The 24,719-nt window shown below is 31.8% G+C and overlaps 1 protein-coding gene across 7 annotated transcripts in view; it reads left to right on the top strand.

Moving 5' to 3' along the window:
• The window catches only part of LOC129804912 (insulin-like growth factor 2 mRNA-binding protein 1), a 90,424-nt gene that overhangs the window by 39,795 nt on the left and 25,910 nt on the right, over nt 1-24,719 (top strand). For 2 of the 7 annotated variants that reach the window (XM_055852737.1, XM_055852706.1), the window contains exon 1: nt 8,392-14,835. The exons of the other annotated variants lie outside the window; for them this stretch is intronic. In XM_055852737.1, the coding sequence (XP_055708712.1) occupies nt 14,822-14,835 (14 nt within the window). In that variant the 5' untranslated portion in view covers nt 8,392-14,821. Of the gene's footprint in view, nt 1-8,391; nt 14,836-24,719 lie in introns of those variants that run through there. 7 annotated transcript variants of the gene reach the window in all.

Raw genomic sequence — 24,719 nt, 5'->3', positions numbered from 1 at the left:
GGGTTTAATAATTTTGCACATTACTTCATTTGAGAATTCCAAAAAAATTATTGCAAAGTACTAATCGAATGCTTACGAGGGCTATTTAAAAAGTTTTTGAAATGAAAAGGTTATGGTTACTTTTTACGAAATATTTCTAAAATGGTCTTACCGTGAAGTCCGGGTATGTTTTGGAAAGGTTTTAAAACTGAACATTATTGAAGTTTCTTAAATAAAATGTAAATAGTTCAAAGAGCAAGTTATCCAAAACTTGAACAATGATGAAACTAATTTTAAAAATGCGTCTAAATACCTATTTCCAAATTTGAAGTTCTCTCATCTGACTTTATCGGGTGATTATTTTCGAAATAAGGGATGTTATTAAAGTGTTGTGTAAATATAAATTTAAAACTTTTGCAAGAAAAAGAAATAGATGGTGTGGCCAGTTTATCAAACTTTGATCAGCCTAATCGCTCCGATTGAGATGGTAAACTTACTTTCATCCCAAACTATTCAAAATTGTTTTTCAAAAGTAAATCTTTTTTATAATTTGCTGTTACACAAAAACAACTTTGTTTTGCTGTTTAAAATTGGTATGGATATTTGTTCTCGAATTTAAAGAATTACCAAAAGTGCATACAGCTTCTTCCAAGCCCTGTTTGCACTGTTTTTTTCTAAATTCAATGAGGCCATTTACACCGCCGCATTGGATTGAGATTGAATTGCCCCAAAATTAGTTTTTGGGACAATTCAGTCAGAATCAAATGCGACAGCCTAAATAATCTCAATAAAATAGTTTAGATTGCGGCCTTAGATTAAGACTTAATTATCCAAAATCCGATTTTAGAACAGTTCAATCCCAATCTAATGCGGTGGTGTAAATAGCCTCAATATATTCTTACAATCGATTGGAAGTTATAGTTTTCAGACCTCAAACCAAATTAAGAATTTAAAATATTTCGAAAACTTACTCAAAACAAAAAAAAAAACAAGAAATGTATTGTTTTAAAATCAAAATTCAAATACAGAGAATATTAAAAGATTTTTTTACAGATCCTAAAATAGTCTAATTGGTTCATGTTTTAAAATTTTAGATTTAATAACTAAAAGTATCTAACGATTTATGACAGATATTTACCAAACCTGTGAGGGTATTTTAAAGATTTAAATGAAATATTTAGTGTTAAACGTATAGGGGGAAGTGAGGTACCTTTGAAAGTGGGGCACTTTTGAAATTGGGATCTTTCATCTGCTTTTAAATAAAACTGAGCCTTATCGTGATATAATTTAGTAGCTGCACAAACAGATTGAGAAGCTAAATTACATTATAATATAGTTCTGTTCCACTTAAACGTAGGTGAAAAATCCCAATTTCAAAGGCGCCCCACTTGCAAAGGTGTCCCACTTCCCCCTAAGCCTGACGCTTCAATTCAAGATCTCCTAATTTGAGAATGTAAAACGTTTTACGCTTTTATCTTTAAAATTGAAGAAATTTGACCTTTTGAAAATAACGACTTGTCAAAAAATACGAATCACTTTTAAACCGATTTAAATGCAAAATATTTATCTCAAAATTGCGGAGATTGCTTCCAAGTATTTTGAAAAAAAAAATAACAGACAGGTTTTCTAAGTTAATGAAAATTAAAAGCAATTTTTCTACATGCTAAAATTTATTTTTTCTAGTCTTATTTTTGGTCAGTAAATTCGAGGTTTAGTCAGTAAAAGAATAAAACACTTTACAAAAAAAAAACAGTAAAAAAATTAAATTTTAAATGTGTCAGCTTTTGGCAATTTTAATTTTTCTCTTATTTGTTAAAAGAAATCTGTTTTATTTTTAAAATTGGTGCAGGAGAATCGAAGTTAATAGAAAATGTTTAATAATATAAACTATAGTTTATTATTAGTGTTTTGAGAAATAAAAGAAAAAATTAAATGTGCAAAGGCTGGCACATTCAAAACCAGTTCACTTTACCGTACTCAATTTAGAATTTTAATTATCTGATTTGGAGCAAAATTTAATATGTTATTGACCGTATTTAATTTTTTACTGGTCAAATTAATTTTTTTTACTGAATTTGTTTTCCGCAAAAAATCAAGAAGTGCTTAACCTACAATTTGTTCACAATTTATTAAATTTTCTTTGGGTATTCTCGATATTCCAGCTTATTCTAAAGCAGTAAAAATTTATGATTTCCGTTTTAATTGTCCTACTTTATTTTTACTAACTAAATTTACTGAAATACTGAGACCAAAACCGTAATTATTTCCAACCAAACCTACCTCTGGAATTTATTGTATTGTCAATTAGAAACTTTTTTTGCTCCTGTTTTTGGCCATTAATTGAACTTTGACAGGAACATGCTTAAGGAAGACCCATTAAAAACTTCTTGTACATACCATCCTCCAAATAGGTTTCTTGAGACTTGCCTCTCTGTTTCTTGTTTTTTTTTTTGTTGGGATTGCGTATATCCTCTATAAATTTATTAGTCCATTTTCAGTGTCCTTCCTGGAAATTCATGTGCATTTGCAATTTGCCGCCAAAAAACATCTTACCAAGCTTTAAACACGTTGAAATTCACATTTTTTGGTCTTTTTATCTATATATATATATTTACCTCTTGAGATGGACTCTGGAATGAGAAGTGAGGAATTGAAAAAAAAAACAAAGTCCAAAATCCTCTTCTTTTTCACTCTGCATTTTTGGGGGCTGCTTTTTTGTCTCTGTCCCACCCTCCTTATGTCCGTTTTGGAATGTGGTGCAGGCGTTTTCTGGGACTAAAGAGAGAGAACTTTGAAAAAAAAGGCAAAATATATAGCAATTTTGGTATTTTCCTTATTATCTGCAAATTAGTGTGCAGACACACGAGTAACTCGATAATAGGGATTGTTAAATAACTTTCTGCCAAACCTGCAGGGCTTTATGTGGAGAATTTCCTCAAAAACATGGTATTTAGGCATGAAAGTGAAGGGGTGTATGTCATTTGCAATTTGTCCCCAATTATGCATTGACTGTGAGAGACAATGCATGGAATTTAAATGTGATAATGATTAAAATGTGAATTTTTGAGGTGTAACCATTCCAGGTAGTAATCACTTGCTCCATCTATGAATGAAATAAAGGCCTCTGGCTGTGAGTTATTTTAGAGATGAGTGTTTAGGCATCATGCTTAGAGGTAGTATGTTTGCCGTATGGGGTTTGTGTCTAGACTGTGCGTACGATGGTCTATTGGTATATGATTCAATTTCGCATAATTACTTTCTCATTCAATGAAATTTCACAATTTAATTCAATGATGCTCTCTTGAAGTAATATATGAATCAGTCTCATATACTATAATATATCGTGGCATTAGGGCATGGAGGGGCAAACGCAATGACTCATAATTAATTCGGAGCACTGTGGAATGAAATCATATCTGTTGCTGGAGTCATGGAGAGAAATCATCACTGGGAAACATGAGATGATTATTTCAGAGGAATTATCAGTAGTATTTCCTGTGAAACTTTTGGTTTTTTTTTCTTGTTAGTTGTAATTTTTCAGCAAAACACCTTCCCTTTTCTTTCTGTATCTCTTATGCTCTTCAGTTTCGATCTTATAATTCTTCCTATTCCTTATACGTTCACCGTTCTTTGAGGTCTTAGAATATCCCCTTGGTTCTTGGAGAAACAGCTTATAAATGGGTCTTTTTAAATTGGTTTTTAGAACTTCATAGACGTTTTATGTTTGACTTACATACTTTATTTAGTCCCATTGCTACCATATGGCTTCCTTCTTGCCCAAAAATTCTGCATGCACTCCACAATGCTCATGTGTTTGTGTATATAAAGCATTATTATCTACCTTCCTGGGAATACAGGCACATGGTCCGAGTTTTTTTTTGGCAATTTGTTTTAAATAATGCATCCCTTCCTTGGGGAATTGGATGGACTTCCTAAATAATTCCATCGATTAATTGGTATATTTTGTAAGAATTTATGCCTCATTCAATTCTATGAATTGGTATTTTGATGGAGTATCTTCCTGACATTATTTACAAATGAATCACTCTCTTCAATTCCTTCAAGTTTTCCGACCTATAAAAATCTTGTAGTAATTTATCCGGAGGCATAAAGAATGAAACCTGCAAAGGACTATGTAGTTGAGAGAGTTATACCACATTTTGTATGCAATTGAAGCGAGAAATATGCGTGAATAGATCTTGTTATGAGGTCTCTTATGGCACGTTGATTGTATGAAGAATGTTGCATGAGTACGTGTGTAAAAATTTGTAAAGAATTGCCCAAATGTCAATCAAGATTTATGTTGGCTTTTGTACGACACTACACATGTGTGCAGAGTGAATTATAAGGGATATATCTCAAATAGTACGCTCGAAGGAGAGCATCAGAGATTTTTGGACAAGAACAAGAGCGAGAGAGAGCTTGCAATATTATGTATATATGTATATATATAGCACATATATTATATACATATAAATACATATGTATATAATATATATATGTGTATACATATATACATAAACCGCCAAAAAATTCTTCGCACATTTCTGTAGTCATAGTTTAGGCCATTATTGGTAAGCCAGAGAGGATCCTCCAGAACGGCATTTTTGAGAGTATAGACGACAGAAAGCACACACTGAAAGTTATATATTTGCCTGGATGGGCTGGATCTTCATTTCCTCTTTTAAAGAATCAATTGATTGAATGTCAAGAGTTTCCACATCTTTTCTTCTATCCAAATTTACTCAGCCGGGGTAGAAGAGGCAATTTGTAGCACGATCATGGACCTCTAATTGACCTTTCATAATATAATTTTGGTGTATACAGACTGATAGTTAGAAGCCTGCATTTCTTTAATTTCTCATCTCATTTAGTTAACTCATATTATAATTGTTAAGAAAAACACTATTCAATGCACAGAAAATTTCTTATGACATTTATGTATATTGAGATACCAAAAGAAATAGTTAATTCGTGGTGGTAAAATTTTAAATTGAAATTTCGGAATAGTCAGTATGTTAAACGAAATCGTCCAATAGGGGAATTTTGTAATTTTAATGGCATTGTCACATGTGAATTCGAAACCTCGCAATGCCAATCGAGCCTTTTTGGTATATCACATGAGTTCGAAAATTCAATTCTAAAAATTTTTAATGAAATATCTTTACTTAATGTTATTTTCCAAATGTAGTCTGTCTTGGTTGATTTGTTCTGTGAAATTCATTATCATTTGAATTACCAAAAATCTCAAATGTGACTTCTGACAATGTCACATGGCAATGTCACGATTGCAGAATCACTTTTTCGAAAAGCTCTCCTGAGATTCGAACGAAATTTGTCATGTGGTATTGCCGTGTTATAGAATTCCACTTCAGGAACACTTTGCATGGACTACTGATAATGATAAATATTTTTAGCTCAGTATTATGCCCAGAGCACAATACTTCTGTTTTTTAAACATGTTTTTGACATTTAAATTAGAGTGAGTGAGATCTCAATACAGTCATCTCGCTCACTCTTATAGGAAATTTTAAAAACATGTTCACAAACAAAAATTATTGTACGCTGGGCATTATACAGCAGTTTAGATTGCTAAATTTGGCCAGTAAAAATTAAATCAACAATTATATTTTAAGAAATCATATGGGTATTAAAATTTTAAGAAATCAAATTTTCAACTGATAGAAACTTGCCAAGACCAAAAGCATCAAGTCAATAGGAATGCAAATGTAAAACAGAGCCTTTAGAAAATTCCTCTAGTTGCATTCGATCAGTCACAATTTCTTTTCTTTCAAAATTCCATTTGTGAGGTCAATCATTTCAGTTTTTCAGAAGTTTATGTATAGATGAATTAATTATATAGAGTGGCGCTCAATAAAATAGAATCACTCCTGAAAACTTGAGTTTTTTACCTTTTGAGAACTTTTTTCTAGTATGTTTAAAAAATTTTAATTTAGATATCTTAAAGTAATTGCCTTACGTCGAAGTAGTACAGTACTGGCCGCAAGAGGTCTGTATTTTGACTCAGAATGCGTCAATAGTGATGTTCTGCTGGGACAAAAAAATAGAATCACTTTCATTTATAGTCATAAACTGAAATTCATTTCGAGTATTTCAAAAATAACAAAATTTTAGTGTAATGTCAATAATTATTTAGTGTCTTAACAATTAATTTTTCAAGTTTGAATAAAGGAAACTATAAGAAATTGGAAAAAAATGTAGGACTCTTTTGTTAGAGGCTCAATTAGATTTTTGAAGCTTCGGGAGCATGGAATGATCGTAAAACTCATTGAGAAAACAACAACAATTCAGGATTTTCGAATTGTTCAATATGGTAAAATCAATCTAGCATTATACATCGCAAGGTATTCTATGGGACAAATAAAGTTGAAAAGTTCCTTAGATAAGTCCTGGCTGGCTCAGTTAGAAATACATTGTTTATTGGACAATAAAATAGAAAAACTATCATTTATGTTTTCTTAATATAAATAGAGTCAACCCTTTTCACCATGAAAGCACTTTTTGGCCACAAGATAAAACAACTAAATTTAAGGCATTTAAGAGCAAATGGTATACTGCAACACTCATAATATATCTTTTAGTCTACTATTCTGAAGTGTTATTACGTTTCTTAATTATTGAAAATTTATTCTAAAACAAGTGGTGAAAATTGCTGAAACAACCATAATTGGTTAAAATGCATATTTTTAGTAAGATTCACTAAAATTCTCGAAAGATATCCTAGATAAATATATAGATTAATATTGCTTCAAAATATCTTTATACAATAATTCGTTTTAGTCTTACAAAAATTTCACACCTTACGAAGCCATAAATGCTTAAATGCTTTATTTCCACTTATTCGATTTAAACGAAAGTTGTTCTATTTTGTTTTCAAACAGAATTTCACTAATTTCGTATTCCGTGAAAAATAGAGACTTCTAGGGGCCAAAACCATATACTAATTCGCCGTAAGGTAATTATTTGAACATTTCTTACATCAAAATTATTTCATAGATCGTAATATAAAAATTTACAAAAGGTACAATAGGTTTATTGCCCCTCGTACTCACTTGCTAACACAAAATATTTAGTTTTTTTTTTATCTCAGGTAAATTATTAATTATTCTGACAACTGGAAGAATGTTTTTCTCTCTTAAATGATCTTTAGAAAATTAAGATCCTATAATCCAAAAATATAAATTTTCGAAATTTTTGAAGAAAAATTTAATAATGCTCTGCCACACCTTTTAAAATTGTAATTTAACCTTTTAATTGTAATTTTACCTTTAAGTTTTACAAACAAAAATTAGACATAATTATCTCTTTCTTGAAGTTGAAATTGAAATTTCGATTTTAGTTTAACAGATATAGAATTATTCCTGATTTCTGTTTAAAAATGCAAGAAGTCAAATTTCACTTATTTGAATTTCACTAAATTGAAAAAGAGTGCGAGCACCATAAACAAATAAATTTTTAATATAGAGCTTTGATCAAACGTTCAGCGACATATATATTTTATTATTTTTAATATAAACTAGGAGAACACCTGTTTTTCTTAAGCTTCGAAAGCAACATAATCCCTATGGAAAAATTGAACATATTGAACTTAAATCATTTAAATATTCGTATCAATGGAAAAATACATTAAATCATAATAAATGCACAGTTTTAAGATTACGACTTAAGGGGCTTCATTTGGCTGGTTGATTGTAATTGTTGATTGAAAAATTCCTGGTGACCTAAAGGGGATTCGAACCCGGAACACTTGCATCATAGAGCGAGTGCTCTACCACTAGACCCATTGAGTGCCCATTGATTAAACAAGAAATTTCAATATACTATTTAAATTTAGCTTTAGAAGCTTCACATACAAATTTATAACCAAGTTTTGTTATTTTTTTCTGATTAGTATCACACAAACCAAATCGATTCTATTATGTCCAAAAAATCCTTAAGGTTCGTAATTCCACATCATAAAATTCCAGGAAATCTTTAGATTTTCCCCATTTTCCTCTAGCAGAAAATGAAAATTTAGCTTTGATTTATTCTGATTTTCTGTCTAATCATTACATTTGCACACAATTCGCATTACCAAAATTATAGTTTTGCGTCTATTTTTAATTTGTGTTTAAAGAAACTAGGAAACTATAGGGCTATTCTACGAATTTTTCAGAAAATGTGAAGCTTAGGAATAGCAATTAAAATTAAAAACTGGGTGGTAAAGGGTCCCAGGCTTTGCGAAATGCTCGAACTCGTAACTTAGTTGATATAGCTCAAAAGTATTTTTGCATCATTTACCGTCTACCGGTCCTCAAACGATTTGAACCGATCCATAAATCAATAAAAAAAAGAACTCCAAAATAGTTTTAAGAGTATAATCTCATATACAGTAGACTCTCGCTTATCAATTATGAATTTAAGAATTTAAAAATTCGCCATTTTTGAACTTAAATAATTTCTGCAGAGCAAATAGCTAGAGACTTGCCAAAAATATTCTAGATTCCCTCAACCTTATACTTTACAATTATGTACAGACATAAGAAAAAAATAACTTTAGGTAGTCAGGAAAAATTAATTTCTTTATGGGACACCGGTGTTCCAATCGTCCTTAAAGGGTTAAACTTAGAACTTTATTTGTATCTCCCGAAAAAAAAAATGATTTTAGTTTCTTTATCTCCATCTTCACTTATGGTCTGATATCATATTTATTATGAATTTTAAATACTAAAATAATCGTTTATTACAATCTTGAAAAAAAAAAATCGTATAAATTTCCACAGAATTCTGTCAATGAATCCCAATTTTGGCAGAAAACAAGAAAAACATCTATTTTAAGTGAAATCTATAATTCTGAAGAATTGCAATTAATGCTAATCTCATCTCCTAGCATATTATACGGTTGATGGCAATATCTATTAGGCTCATAATAGAAAGATTCTCGTATATTTTGTGGCAAATTTGCAATTTTAAGCAATTTTATGGTTCTATTTTGAGTGTCCATTGGCTTGAGAAGTTTGCAGAATAAAAAAGGAAGGTTTTTAGTGTGGTTCATGGGTGGGTAAGAAGCAAAAACATGAGGTAGTGTTAAAGAAATTTTTTGGCGTATGAAAAAGAATGAGAGAGAACTATGGAAAAGAACATTTTGGAGAGTGAGAAGATAGACGAACGGTGAATTTGAATTTTTTATTAGGTGGAAAAAGTGCATTGCCCCTGAAATATATTTTGGACTTCTGGCCACATTTTGGATATGGAGAGACTTTTGTCAGTTCTTTGCGCATTTTGGGTGGACGCACGGTTGGTTGGTCATGCAGAGAACTTGCTGCGAGCAGCAAGCAAGTCAAACGATCTAATTTTTGCCGTATTATTATATTACTTAGCAGGCAGTAGAAAAATCATCATTAACGAAATATGAACGCTATTAGTTTTATTAAAGAAAAACTTCTATCGCATATCCTCTTACCAAAAGTAAAGTTCCAACTTGAACACACTTAGCATTTAACATATAAATAAATTGATGGTCCTTCCTAGGTATATTCGGGACTTGAATGCAAATTCGGGTAATGGAGATTAAGGAGGGATTTCCAAATGGTTTATATTCACTTCCCTGTAGGGAGTATTCTTTGATTTCTTGTTTAACGTTTTGCTTGTTTTTTTTTGTTGTTCTTTGTCATCCACCGCTGAATATGACAATGTGCACACTCGAAAAAGTCTTCCGCATCCTCCAAGTGCCGAATTATATGGGTTCAGCTGAGAAGTACGTCCAAAATTTAACCATACATTTTGGTATTCCTGTTTCCTTCTCTGTCTCACAATATACTGCAAAAATTTTGTTCCTTTGCCCGCAAATACGATTTTCCATGCAATGAGAAAAGGACCACAATGAAAATTAGGTTTGTGTGAAGGCATCGTAGAAGGTGAAAAAGGGAATTTCAGGACCCACGGGTAGTGGTGGATGGGTATTATATATTTGGAATCCTGTCAATCCCTGGCTTGTTTTATAGCTCATACTTGCCACATTCACTTCAATCTTGTATATGACATTGCCCATAGTTTGGAATGATGTTGCTCAAAGCCCTGCAAAATACCGACTAGCATATATAGCTATAGTGATGCAAGGCAAGAAGGAAAACATTCAAGGTATTCATGAATTTAATTATCTCTCATTGATACATTGTATTCACAGAACCCTTTCTTCTCCTCTCTTCTTTTTTTCGGCAATATCCACTGCGCTATATAACACTTGGACATATTGTAACAACCAGAATGAAGAATGGCTCCGTAATAAGGTGAAGTTTGGTAAAAAGACATACCATTGAACAGAACAAATTTTGGGGGCAATCTGTCCAAGAAATGATTGAAAACAAGAGTGTTGAGCATGCTTGTTTAATGTGCCCAAAGATTTGGCATTAGTAACATCCAGGAAATGCGTTGAGAATAAATCTCAAGATAGATTTTATTTTATAGAAAACCTTTTAAAATTTCATCTTAGACAATCATAAAGATGATGCACAAAATCAGCGGAAAGAAAAATTTTGCAATAAAGAATAATAAAAATTCCTTTATTAAAACGACAAAAGTTTTAGAAATATTTTTCAACATGAAATCAATTGGATCAACTTATTAATGTTTTGACAAACTTTAAAATACACTAGTGACTGTTTCATTGTTTTGTGTCATTAATAACAGATTTGTTATAGTGTGTCAAAACATTTGTCATTTTAACAAAAATCATTCAATTCTAAAAGCTTGTTAATAAAATTTTGGTTGTTATTACAAAAATTATATTTTCTGATAAAAAGTTAAACGACAAAGAGGTTATTTGTCGTATTCTGATGTTAGTTTTTTCACACTCTCTTAAATTATATAAGATTTTCTTTTGTAAGAAAAACATAAAGAAAAGGGATTAATGATTCAAGGAAAAATTTTCATACAATTATTAAAGAGCTCTCGAAATTACAACATTTGCATTTTTGAATCTTTGAAAACAAGAGAGAAAAATTCAGTCGTAGTAGTTGTGATACTTATTAACCCTTTAAGGATGATACGGTGTAAAGAAAATGTTTTTATTTTAAGGAAGTTATCATTTTGGCCAATGTAAAAGAAAATGTAATAGGTTTTTACTATTGAAAATAAGTTTCTGAAAAAATTTAGCGGTGAAGACCATCTTTAAATGTTAGAATTGAAAAAAAAATAACGAACTGGTAGGAGGCAGTCACCCCCGGATTTCAAAGTCACCTGCAACCACGGTAAATATCTTAAAAGTAGGGCACAAAATTTTATGATTTTTTTTTAAAATTTATATACAATAAATACTCAACATTATTTAATTTAGGCTAAAATTTGGAAAGGCGGACACTTAAAAAACAGCTCATCTTCATATTTGTTTGGGTGCTGAAGTCGCCTGTCATAGTCTGACTTTTAGTAAATTTACCTTATTATTAAAATAAAAACTTTTAAATCAAAAATTTATCTAAATAAAATATTTTAAGGTACAATATCTCATGAAATAGATTTTCACATCTAAATCAAAAATTCTCTTAAATATATTTAAAAAGTCTTTTGTCTTGTTACAAAAGATTTTAATATTCATGCAGAGATGGGTTTGTTTGTGCTATGCCCTGTAGAATTAAGTGCACTAAATCCAAAAGGTCTTCAATGCCAGAAAATTTCTGGTGATATTAAAAAACTTTAGCTCGAGACAAGGGCCAACTAAACGATGTGCATATTGGATCGACGGTTCCATTCTATACTATTCTATCTCAGAATGACAACATTTCAGGAGAGCAATTTGAAGTTAGCGATTTCCTATGCTGCCCGTGTATTTTTTTCGAAAAAATTGAATATCGTTACCCGAACGTCGGATGACCACCAAATTTTCACAAGTTGTAGATCTCGGTCGGAGGAACAACATATCTCTCGGAGTAATATAATTCTAAGTTGACTTAAAATAGTATGGAATGCAACCGTCGAGATGATTGATTGAAAAATTGACAAACTAGGCCCTCAGATGGTGGAACCATTCTAATTTCTCCAATGAAAATATATCAAATACAGAAAATACCTTGTGTAAGTGTGTCTAATTTCGGCATAGTTGCAAACAAACACTAATATCCTAAGCTTTTGAAATGAAATATGTGTTTTTAACACATATTAAAATTTCTTGTTAATTCTTTATCAGGAGTGTTGTTTGGAATCTTGAAGAGTATCATCTTCGTTTTTCTTTAAATCAGTTTCTAAAATATTGAAAAATGAATAAAATATCAGTAATTTCTTTGAGTAGTATTTCGGCCACATTGATTAGAATTTCCGTCACCTTATTTGTGACCACCTTGTGTTACAGAACGGATGGAAAATTTTAAAACGACTTACGGAACAAGTATATAATATTTAGTTTATGATCCACTAGCTCTAAGATCTTCCGTGTAGTTTATCCTGAAGAGTTGACATTGGTATCCCAAATTTGTGTGCAAATTTGCCCTGTCTTAATTTTTCCAGGTCATCTTTTCATAGAAACTATGCTTTTTCTTTCTTTGGATATTTTGCTACCCAGAAATTGTAAATGAACTAAGAATAAAGAATTTTAGGGAAACAAAAGATGAGGTCGAAATATTAAACATTATCTCACTGGGAAAACGCTCCAAAAACTTCTATTTCTTTTACACAAATTACATGATCTAGCTGGGAAATTTCACTTGGAATATAAAGACCGACTCACTATTAACATAAACAAAAACAAACTTTAATGAACACTAATCAATTTTAATGGAAAATCTTGATGGAAAATCATTCGCACTTCACCACAAACCACAAGACTGCTAGTAACTCAATCGATCTATAACATTTTTTGTAAGGCTCATTCCACACTGAAGTTTCTCTAATACAATTTTAATTCAAATTGTACCCAAAATTTTACAATTTTTGTGTTAATACATTCTAAATCGAATAAATATTTAAAGAAAAAAAAAAGAATTATTGACTATTCGAAGATTAAATCCATAATTTTTTAATCAATTTTTTTTATCAATTTATCATTTATTTTAATCAATTTATTTGCTTGGCCGAAGTTACAAACTCAAAGTGGCCGAAATTTAAAGCTGGACGAATTTTAGTATGCGTACTCTAAGGATAAATACTTAATATTGAAATTCTTAGATTCTAAATATCAGAAAAGGGTATCATCTTGGATAGTTAAAGTCTTTATAATGTAGTCATTAAAGGGTTAATGCAAACATTTTTTTTCTTTGTATAAGAGAACATTATAAATCTTCTATTGGGAAAATTGCAAAACCAGCTTTGTCCAAAAAAGAGAACCACCTTAGGTCCTTTGCCGTATCACACGAAAGGATTTCCCCTCATGCAAAATACCCGATCAACCCCATACATATGCAAGTCTTAAGCGCTCAGGGATGCGTTTTTGGCAGTTTTTTCACCGCATGTCCCGGGTGCATTTCATCTTGGCGCCGAAATTTTTCGAGATGGAAGAAGAGACCATTTTTGGGTGGATGAAAGAGAGAGAGGTCTAACTGTGAGGAGGAAATTTCTATTCAATCATTATACACGATATTTCATTAGGTCGGAAGAGGTGAAGACTCTCAGTGCATAACCATAGTGTTCTGCAACTATAGTAAATTTGCTGCAATACATGCGTTCATCGCGAGAATGAGTAGCAGAAATTCCTCATGATATGGATGGAATTTTATGTATGTAGCGGTGTTGATTCGTCTGCATTTACGGTGTGTACGATCGGATGCACTTAAATTCAGTGTTGAATGGTAGTGACGATCGTTGGATCTGTGTGTGGAGAATTCTGGGGGGAAAAGGTTCTTAAGTTCTTGAGTCGTTGCGAATGTATTTTTGCGATAGAACGTTACAGCAGTGGGGGGGGGGTCTCCCAGAGGGGCTATCTTGAACCGAATACACTATATTTCAATACTCTTGCACTTTTGGCACTCGTCGGTCCTTTGCAAACTTCCTCAGATGCATATATACATCGCAAATTCTTGGTCTTTCCGCCAAATGCACAAGTAATTGATGTGCATGTATGGCTTGAAATTTTTAATGGTAAATGTTTGCATTGGATGCATTTTGCGGTGTAGACGTGACTATGTGCAGTGTATGTGTAAAGTTTTTGGGTAGTCAAGGCTGCAAAATACAGATTATGGTTTAGTTTGGTTTGTACAGTTCGCGATTTTATTTCGCACCGTTTTACTTCACAATTTCTCACTTCCATTCCCGGGTGATTGTTATATTGTCCACCAGTAATTTCTTTTTTGGATCATTTTTTTTGTTCCACTAACGATCGTGGTGACTTTTTTCACTTTGTTGCTCGAAAAAGAAAATTCTGAAATAACAAAAAAAGATTAGGACACTGGACAGATAATTTGAAAGAAAATGACAATTTATTTAGTGTTATTACTCATTTTTGTTCCATTTAGTTGATTTTTATCCCAGGATTTTTACATTGCGATTTATTTTTCGAGAAATCCTTGGGACACAGAATAAAAAAAAAAGAAACCGGCAAAGTTGCAAAGTATTTAGAAGTTATGAGTGGTAACAATCGATTACATGTGAAATAGTGAATAGTCCTGCTAAAAAGTTCTCTACTTCCTCTTCTGGTATTTCCTGTTCCCTGATATTCGGTGGTGTTTGTGAAGAAGAATTTTTTGACTGGATTCACATTTCGAGGAGAAGAACAAGAAGAAAAAAAATCAGACAAAAAGAGTGACACAGGAAATTTCACAAATTTCTTGCTGAATCGAGCTTTGTAGCCGAAAACCATCTTGGATTACATCAACTGAAAAAGATTAAGTGAAAAATTATAAGAAAACAGAAAAAAAAGATGACGAAAAATCGGTAATGTTTCACATATATTACACTCTGATGTAGAATGCACAAAAAATTAGATCTCTAGAGTTTAGTGTTTAGGATGCCATTTCACTGCAAAAAATATAACATTGTTGCTATACATACAAGTTTTCGATTAAACTTTGTACGCCACTATTCAGACATAAAACCATTTGATATCAATTTAATTAAACTTCCGGAATATAATTTCATTCATAAAAATTCTCCAACACTCTCCTCTGTGGTTGAAGAGTATGTTTCAGAGTTTCTGGCTTCTGTGTTATATGTATTTTACGTGGATGTGATAATTAAATAGTACAGAAGGGAGTGATCCCAAAGTATAGTCTTATGATCGCGATCGTGCACTATGTAGCACGTCGACAAATGGTGATGTTATGCAAATTGGGAATAGTTTGTTTTCCACACATAAGATTTTTAGTGGCTGCGAGACGAGAAGTGCTGGAGCTTATGTGAATAAGAATGGCATAAAGTAAATTCTGTGATCACGTCTCTAATGTTCAAATTGGCTATGTAGATACTCTTATTTTTATCTTTTTTTGTTGTTGCTGCTTCTTCTTTAGTTATGTAGATCAAAGGAAAGGAGGCCCCCCAAAGAAGGAAACTCGCACTGTTAAAATGAAAGAGATTTACAGGCAATATTTGCCGCCGGCCAAATGCGGTGATCATGTTTGAGCAATCCCTTAAGACGCCACATTCCAGCTTCATTAACAATTTCGAGATAATGTGGTTGTTTGAACCCGAGTTGCTGAGAGGAACATTAGAAATAGAGTAACAAAAAGTGTAGCAGTAAATAAGTGAAAAATTCTCTCCTTTAGCATTATAACGTGAAATTGGTTTTGATGCTGGAGCAAATGGCAGGAAGAGGGGGAGTTAGTAGAATGTTGAAAAACGACGTGGCTTCATCTCCAACTTCTTGGTTCTTTTTCTCCTCCTCGCGGATCTACTGTGTAGCCATCTCACTATATTGCCAAGTATGAGTGTAGCACACAAATAGTGTCGGCATTTGGAGGAACAGTCAGCCAAGAGATCAATGATCGGAGTAGCGCATTCCTCATGCTGTTTAGTTTTATTTTGTCTTCAATGAATATTCAAAAGTGACGATAGTGTATTCATCCAGTGATCAATAGTGATCTCATACACAGTACTACAAAATCTTGATTGCAGATTTACTAATAATGGGTCTCACCAAACTAGGATCATTTGCAGAAATTCATCTTGTAAGGAAAAATTTGATAATTTTCTAAGATTTCCTTTCTATTGAAATTTCAGTGAATTTTGTCCAAAATCAAAACCAAATACTATAAATAATTGTACTTTATGCGATATTATACAGTTTAACTATGCTATTAGCGTACACCATAGGCATATTACCATTAAACTTAAGCCTATACTACTCATATTGTTAAGTCGCAATACAAAATAGAACAATTATACCATCTTCTCGTAAACGATAACTTCTAGACAATATTTTTTGTGGAATTATGCAGTCAAATTCATTCGATTATAGATCCTAGCACCTTCAATCCCAGAAAATTTTTAATCACCTTAAGGTTCGAACTTGGAGCTTGGGACCTTTGCATCTTAAAGCGAGTTCTTTACTTAATCCAATTAATTTGATTTCCGAATGTTTTTCAAATTGATTATTGAAAATTTTGAATTGAATTGAATTTCATTACCATCTCTTTCTTTATCCCATCATCGATGCGTCCATCGCCGTCTTAATGTTGATTCTCATCTTCGAGATGATAACGATGAAAAATCCCTTAATTGATTGTATATTTCAGGATCGTACATGTGCACGTTTTTTGCAAAAAATTGCAAATTTGCATTTTATTTAGTAGACTCGATGTTGTACAGAAAGCATAACAACATAAAGTGAAAAATAATTTCTAAGCATTTGAATTATTCAGCCTAGATCTATTTATAAGAACACATCTAAAATGAGACTTCCTTTTATTTGTTCGATTTTAAACTATTGAGAAATTTCACACTGTTTTCAAAGTTTATTTAGTAAAAGAATATGAATTGTATCTTACAATATACATCACAATTTCTGAATATTCAATTATTATTCCAAAAGTATCAATTTTCGAAAATCATGTATTCGTGAAACTTCACTCCACCCTCGCACACCTCTATGCATTTGCAGTAATATAATTGTCTCTTCACCCCGTAATTAGGCAGACTTTGGAATTCTAAAGTCTTTAGAAAAGCGTTGTCACGATGTTCATTCGTTTTTTTTAAATTAAAATTACTTTTCTGAAATTTTGCAAAAAAAAGGTTTGCAAATTTTAGAACTTTTATTTATAAAGAACTTTTAATTTATATTTTAGAACTTTTTATAAATTTATAAAAATAATACGTGTTCAGGAACATTTTGTCTTGTGTAAAATTCGTGATATTAATATTTTAGATTTGGTGATAAGAATAAGCTTTTAATGCCCGATTTGAGCATTTATAGAGGAGGTTGGAGCGGTTTGAAGCAGTATATATTTCTTTTTCATACACATATGCTAAACGTTTATGTTTTATATTGAAGATAAATAAGTTCAGCTAGTTTTTCTTGAATATTGCCACAGGTATATTTGTTTTAATTTATTATTCGAAAATTTTATATTGTTAGATCAGATAGGGAATCCGTAAGAGCGGAACCCTTAAAGCAATCACGTGGATGAGCGCCTTGGCCGTTAGAGGTTTCTCCTGAACCCTCGATGTTCTTCCCTTGATTCTTCCTAACGATCTATTCCCCACGATGATCCTACATTAATTAACTCTCTCAATACTAATCCTTTCTACGATACCTCACCCGGAGGGGTAACTCACAGGTCACAGGTCACAGGCTAAGGGCCTTGACAGACTTAAGGATTAGCCGAGAGACGGCTTAGCGTAATTATATTAGAAATAATGGTTAAACAACATTTCTATCATTTTCTATTAAACCGTCTCGGCTTAAGTCCTAAGTGTGTTAAGCAAGCACCTAAGGGCATTGACAGACATGAGGATCAGCCGAGAGACGGCTTAGCGTAATTATATTAGAATTAATTGTTAAAGTGCATTTCCATCATTTTCCACTAAGTCGCCTCTCGGCTTAAGTCCTAAGTCTGTCTAAGGCATAACACTAGGAACACTCTTAGGAGAAATCGGCACCGTTCCGAGAGATATCTATTGTGAGATTAAAATAACCGAGATCTTGGAAAGCGGGCAGAGAAGCACAACTAGTGGTGGTGGCCCGACAAGATTACTCTTGTTAAAGGTGTGTTGATGAACTCGTAGCTCAGGATCGACTGCCGTTCTGTTGAGAGCGCACCATCTAAGGCACATAAGTTTAAAGATGCACACCCTTCACCTCCCACCCAGAGGGCTAACCCTAAGGGACAAGGCATACATTACGTACCCAATCAGTCTTTGGGAATTTAAAATAACGGCAGGGACTTTAGCCGCTTAACCGATTAGTCTTACACTATAATATTTATTCAAATATCAACGGGGGGGTTTAACCGCTGGGTCGAAGGTAGTGCTAACAATTTCGAAAGCCATGTTTACTAGTATATCTAAATCTGCCTCAGTTTCCTCTATTTAGAAAGAAAAAGTTTGTAAGCGGTCAACAACATTTTATTCAAGAAAATCTATCCCACAAATGTTTTTCTTCGAAATTACTGTTTTTTTTTTAAATATATTAAATGAAATAAAATTATTTTGACAAACTTTTGATATAAAAATGTCACATTTTTCTGATCTTTTGATTTTACTGATAAAATTTGTTTTCCTTTTTTGTTGATTAACGTGAATGAACTATTATCCAAAAAGAAACTATATATTATTTATTTATGTGATATATGCTAAAGATCTTGAGAAAGGATAGACTTCTTCATAAATTTCAGACTATAAACGTCATATTTGAGATATTTTGAGGAGTAAACGGTGATGATGTGGAGTTCATTGATTTAAAATGCAAAAAAAAAACGACCAGAAAATCGCTTGTATTTGCAGATAAGAATGAATATTTATCCACGTCGTCGGCCTGTGATTGCATTTCTGCCACTTGAACATTTTCACGTAAAATTTCATTCACAACGTTTCTTCCTTTTCGACCAACTGACAAATCAACAAGATTTTACTGCCGACAAGAAATTCTTCATTCCGCGTACATCAAACATAAAATTTATGTTTTTCGCATTTTATGTTATTTCATTATATCTATAGCTTGTTCACTTAGGTTAAATATATATATATATATTTCTTATTTTTGTTGTATTATCTATATTTGTATATTTTATTCGTACTCCACACTCTCTTGGCGAATTCTCAATTATCTACGCAGTCAATTTTCGCGGCGTCTGCTCTTGTGAATGATGAAGACGATCCTCAATTCTTTCAGTGCCTTTTCACTGCATTTTGCACTTCCACAACTTATATACTAAAGCTCTATGGTGAGCGAGCGGTGAAAAGAGATGAAGATTCAATGGAATATGTGGTGGTCAATTACTTGAGAATATTGTTTCTACACTCCAGCAATATTCTTTGCAGACTTGAGGAATGCTACTTTTAATGCCAATATATACACCATATTATATATATGTGCCATATTATATATATATAATATATGATATATATATATACATATATGAGTAAGAATATTCTTTCCCAATATTAATACCATTACTTTGTATGTTTTCTGTATTTTGCGCCTTTTCCGTCTTCCTCGTTTTTTTTCCGCTGCTACATCCTCTTCGGTTGCACTAAATGTCTCTTCTCACTATATTGGAATTGAAAATTACAAGTATATCTCGTGGTATAGGCCATATACTGCAAACATTTCATCCATTTGATCTTATTCTCCTTTGGAGCTGAGAAGCTGTTAACATTATAAATGCTGTATACAATTATATTTTATCAAGAGGCAACTTGCTACACTTCAACTATATACAAAAATATTAAATATATATTAAAAAGCAACAGTATCACGTACGACGATGACTGCTAAAACTACGGAGCGGTGATTGAACTTATATAAATGCTAACGACATAACATCGAGCACAAAAAAAACCGAAAAAAAGAAAAAGACGTTGGTTATTAAATATCTTTTTGGGAACCTTCAAACACGAGAAAATAGTCAAAAAAAAATATTGGATACATGAGAGGCATGAGAGGCAAAAGAAGAATTCCACTAATTTGCTCAATCCAAGAGTGTTGAAGGCGCGTGAAAGACTACGGAACCCATTTTACTATAAGAATTATTAGCCTTATAGGAGAAAGACATGAAAGTATTTCATTTATTTCTTATTAAAATATTCAAGCATGGCAAAATGTTAGATTGGAATTACCATTTGAAATTTATCCTAACTCTGTAAGCATTGAATAAATTTGTTGACGATGTTTCAAGTATCATGGGGCTGGGACGTTAGATGAAGAATTTATTGCAGAAGTAAAGGAGGAAAGGTGTATACGGGTTTTTGCACATTTTACTCTAATTTCCAGCTGGCTTTATTGGCAGACTTAAAAGTTGACTGCGGATGAGAGCAATAGAAAACACCTGTTGTTTCTTCCGTCGATTTTAAATTCGGCAAAATCTACAACAAAATTCTCAATGGAAGAACAGAACGGAGTTGGAATATGCATAAAAATGAATCATACAGAAACATTCACAATATGATTTTAAAGACACGAACTACAGGATTTATGACTAAAAGTTCACTGCAGAAAAACAACAAATTTTATTCGAAAATTTTGTGCTAATTGACTTGGTTACAAAACTATATAAAGCCAAATGTATAAGTAGTTTATTTTCTGAGAATTTTACATAAATGAATGATACGCGATCCTCCTGGAATTTCTTTTGCCTCTTCAACAATCACCGGGGTCACTTTTAAAAATATCATTGACGTACTACCTTCTTAAGTTATAGAAATATAAAATTAAAGTGTAAATCTTTAGTCATATTTTAACCTACTTTTCTATAAACTTGGATTTTGAACCAAATACCTCTTTCGTTGTAAGAGTGTCACGGCAAAAAATATGAAAAATAAAGCAGTAAAATAATTCAATATTGCTCTTGTACTAAACACTGCAGCCATTAAATAAAATTTAACAAAAAAAAAACTTAATAATTTTTGACTAAGAAAAATCACATTCCCATTATTCTTTATGTTTGAATATCTTTTGAAAGTCAAAATATTAAATTTAAATAAAATGTATTAAAGAATTTAAGTTTTTAGAACATGCCTTTGCATAAATTAATTTTAAAATAGTTTTTTAATTTAGTTCTAGTTAAAATTTTCGTTTTTTTCTTATTCAAGAGAAAAAATTATCACTAGTAAATTTGAATTTCATTTCCTGAACAATAAAATAACATAGATTAACATCAGTTATAAATAAATAATTTTCAACTTAAGTACGCAATTACAGAAAGCTAAACAAATTTTCCTTTCTTTCAGAACTTTCTTATATTGATAAGCTGGATTATCCCATTAATTTTTTTTAAAAACACAATACATGATAACCTTCTTTATATAAGTGTGAATCAAGTGCTATTTTCAATGACTTCTTTAGAAAGTTTTGTTATAAGGTAAAGTGCCCTCAAGTCGACCGGTGGTCAATATTTAAATGTTTTAATGGTGAATTTCTATAAAATTGTCACTGATTCGTATTTATTTATGGAATAATTGACCTATTAATAAGTCGATAGGCTTCAGACCTATATCAAGGGTAAGGGGGGATAAAAAAAAAATTGACCTATTAATGTTATTCAGCTGAATCTAATACAAACTAATTAGCATTAACAGTAATTTTAATAGGGTGAAAGGAACGTCTATTGACACCTTAAGAATTCGTGTCAGCACCTATTGACACCCTACTCTGTACCATTTGGGATACGAAATTTGAACATCTTTGTTTATAGTAAAAGGTATATTACAGAAAAAACGTTATTCTACTTATATTTTACTAGATACATTAAATAATTTTCAACATTTTGACAAAAGTGTCAATAGGGGTTCCCTGTCGAACAGACGTTCCTCCGACCCTACTAATTTAGTATAAGAAATGAATATAAGTAGTACTAATTTTCTAAGGATGTTATTTGTTGCCTTGTAAAAAACAAAGTGTGTCGAATTTGTTGATAGTAGTCCTAAACATCTAACAGGCTTATTTCTCATATTTATCGGCCTTATTTTTATTTACCTCTCCCTAACTCGCATTGGTAAAATGGTCCAACAATCCGTCAAAAGTCGACATTCACTTAATCTAACAAATATAGATTTATCGATACTATCGATTCGATAGTATCGAAAAGTTAACATTCCACCCCTGATTGATTAAATTTATTTTATTTCATTTTTATTCAAAACTTCAAAAATCTAAATTAACCGAGACATTACCGACTTCCTATTTTTGATAATCCTTTCACTGATACATTTTATAAATATGTTAAATATCTTCTACTGCTACCTCGAACCGCTTAGAACTACTTTTTGTGGAAATAACAATTTTCTTTATTTTCTGAAAGTTTTACAAGTAGTCTAGACAAACATTTTATTCCAGTATACCCAGGATATGCTATACCTGAAAAAATCGCCATTTTGTTTTTTCTTAAAGTTAAACTTAAATCACTTTAGGTTTATTTCTTTACCAATTTAAACAAGATTATTCTTTATTTTTGAAAGGTTTTGAGATTATTAACACATCGCAAGTGGTAGTAGGATGAATTCTCAGTAATTTACTTTTATTGTAAATTCAACCTATTCGATTTTCAAATGGTTTTTAGATGATTAAACATTTACAATCAGTACAGCAATTTTCCCAAAAGAAATGGCAAAGAAAAATGCATCATGTATATTTTTGGATTGTAAAAGCATTAAGAAAACTCTTGTATTAATTAGCAGGAAAAACAATAAAAAGAGTTGTTTTGTTGGAATTCTCAATTGAAATGTGGTTACTGTAGAATGTTTATTTTGTATGCCTGATGTCATTCTCTTTTCATGTTAGTGCCACTATAGTGAGTGCATTAGTGTCGCTTGTGGGAGAATTTTAAACTGATTACCTCAAATAATGTTAAAAGTGCTGATAAAGCATTGTCAGCAAAAGCTAAAAGTGACGCCAGTGTGGACTATTTCCCCATATAGAGAGCTAGACTACCATGAGCGAATATAGCTGAGGGATCACATTAATTATCTCTCATGTTTTTTTTATTTCATTTCTTCAACGAAATGTGAATTAGAGGAATTTTTCAAAATGCATCAGTTGAAGAAATTTATCGCAGTGAATAATCTCTTAAATATTCAACATTTTTACTTAGGTACTTGAGCTTTCAAGTTGACAATATATGTGTTGGAAGTGTTATTGGCTTTTTGCGCCATCAAAATTAGATTAGCATTTTTACCAAAAAAAAATAATAATACAAATAATTTCCTATATGGCACTTTGTAGAGAAAGACAAGTACTTTAGCAATGAATGTAAAAAGTTGTTTTTGCACTTTGATCAAATTACAAGCATCGGATCCTCGTCATAAGTTAGTTAAATAAAAATGTTCCTTTTTTTGATCCCAAAAGACGTCGCGAATAACGTGAAATTGTGTTAATGTGAAACGCGCAATTTCATCGCAAAAACACAATAATAGAACTACATACAACCCGAGAATGGCTTTTGCTTGGAAAAACACAACAAATCAACTTCCGCGTGTTTTCTCTTTGCATCTGTCGCAACGATGTGTGGCCAAAAAGCATCTAACACATATGCAATAGTCACACAATGAACTGCGATAACAGATTAGAGAATAATAGGTTTGCCGACTGAGCAATTTGCCTTGCGATTTTTTTATGAGATTTTTCTACCGTAAAGTATATCCCTGGGAACAAAGACATTGCAAGTTTATAAATAATAATCAAAAATAGAAAATAAGAATACAACGTTATAAATAAAGAACCAGAAATAAAATATTCTCAAAAGAGACATAGGGTAAGTGTGCCAAATTCCGGCCAGCTTGCAATTTCGGCCACCTTTTTTGTTCCTCGAATTTCCATGAACTTTTAGATTTTACGTACTCTAGAGATTATACAATGCAAAAGAATAACAAAAAATGTAGCTTCGACAAACGAGATGACGTGAAAAAGATATTGGAAAAATTCCCGAAAGGCAAGGAACTATGAGAATGAAGGTGGCCGAAATAGGGCACCAAAGCTATGTCTATATTTTTATTCATTTTAAAATGTATTAAGAATGATTTTAGAGAAAATAAAGACGGTAAACTCTTTACAAGGTTCCAAGCAACACTCTTTCAGAAGAAAGAATAAAAAAAATCAATTTGTATTTAAAATATTACATTTCAAACTTGAGACTTTGACGCTTGCATGCAACTATGCCGAAATTAGGCACACTTACCCTATTAGACTTAAGAACTGAAATCAAGACTTTCGTTAAATCAATTTTCGAAATAATTACAATAGATGCATGGAATCTTTTAGAACTTCTTAGTACAGTTCTTACCATTGAAAAAACTGAGGAAAACATTTTGTACAAAATTCCAGAAAATGTCTTGGATGGTATGTTCTAGGTCCTAAATTAGTGCGTTGTACGAGATATTGGCTTTTACACATTCTAGGTATGACCAGGAGGGGAATTCTGTAACGCTCTGGTAATGCCATATGACAAATTAGGTATGAATCCCAGGAGAGCTTTTTTCGAAAATGCGATTCTGTAGCCGTGACATTGCCATTTCAGCTCATGTGGCATTGTCAGAAGTCACATATTTGATATTATTTCTGGTAATTCAAATTACAATGAATTTTGTGAAACAAATCATCCAAGATATAATTTTCATAAAATCATCAAGTAAAGGGATTTCATTGAAAAATCAATGAGCTGCATTTTCGAACT

Source organism: Phlebotomus papatasi, chromosome 1 (assembly GCF_024763615.1).
Source record: "Phlebotomus papatasi isolate M1 chromosome 1, Ppap_2.1, whole genome shotgun sequence".
Classification (NCBI taxonomy): Eukaryota; Metazoa; Arthropoda; class Insecta; order Diptera; family Psychodidae; genus Phlebotomus; species Phlebotomus papatasi.
The sequence above is the reverse complement of the archived record's forward strand: the minus strand, read 5'-3'. Positions and strand labels throughout refer to the sequence as shown.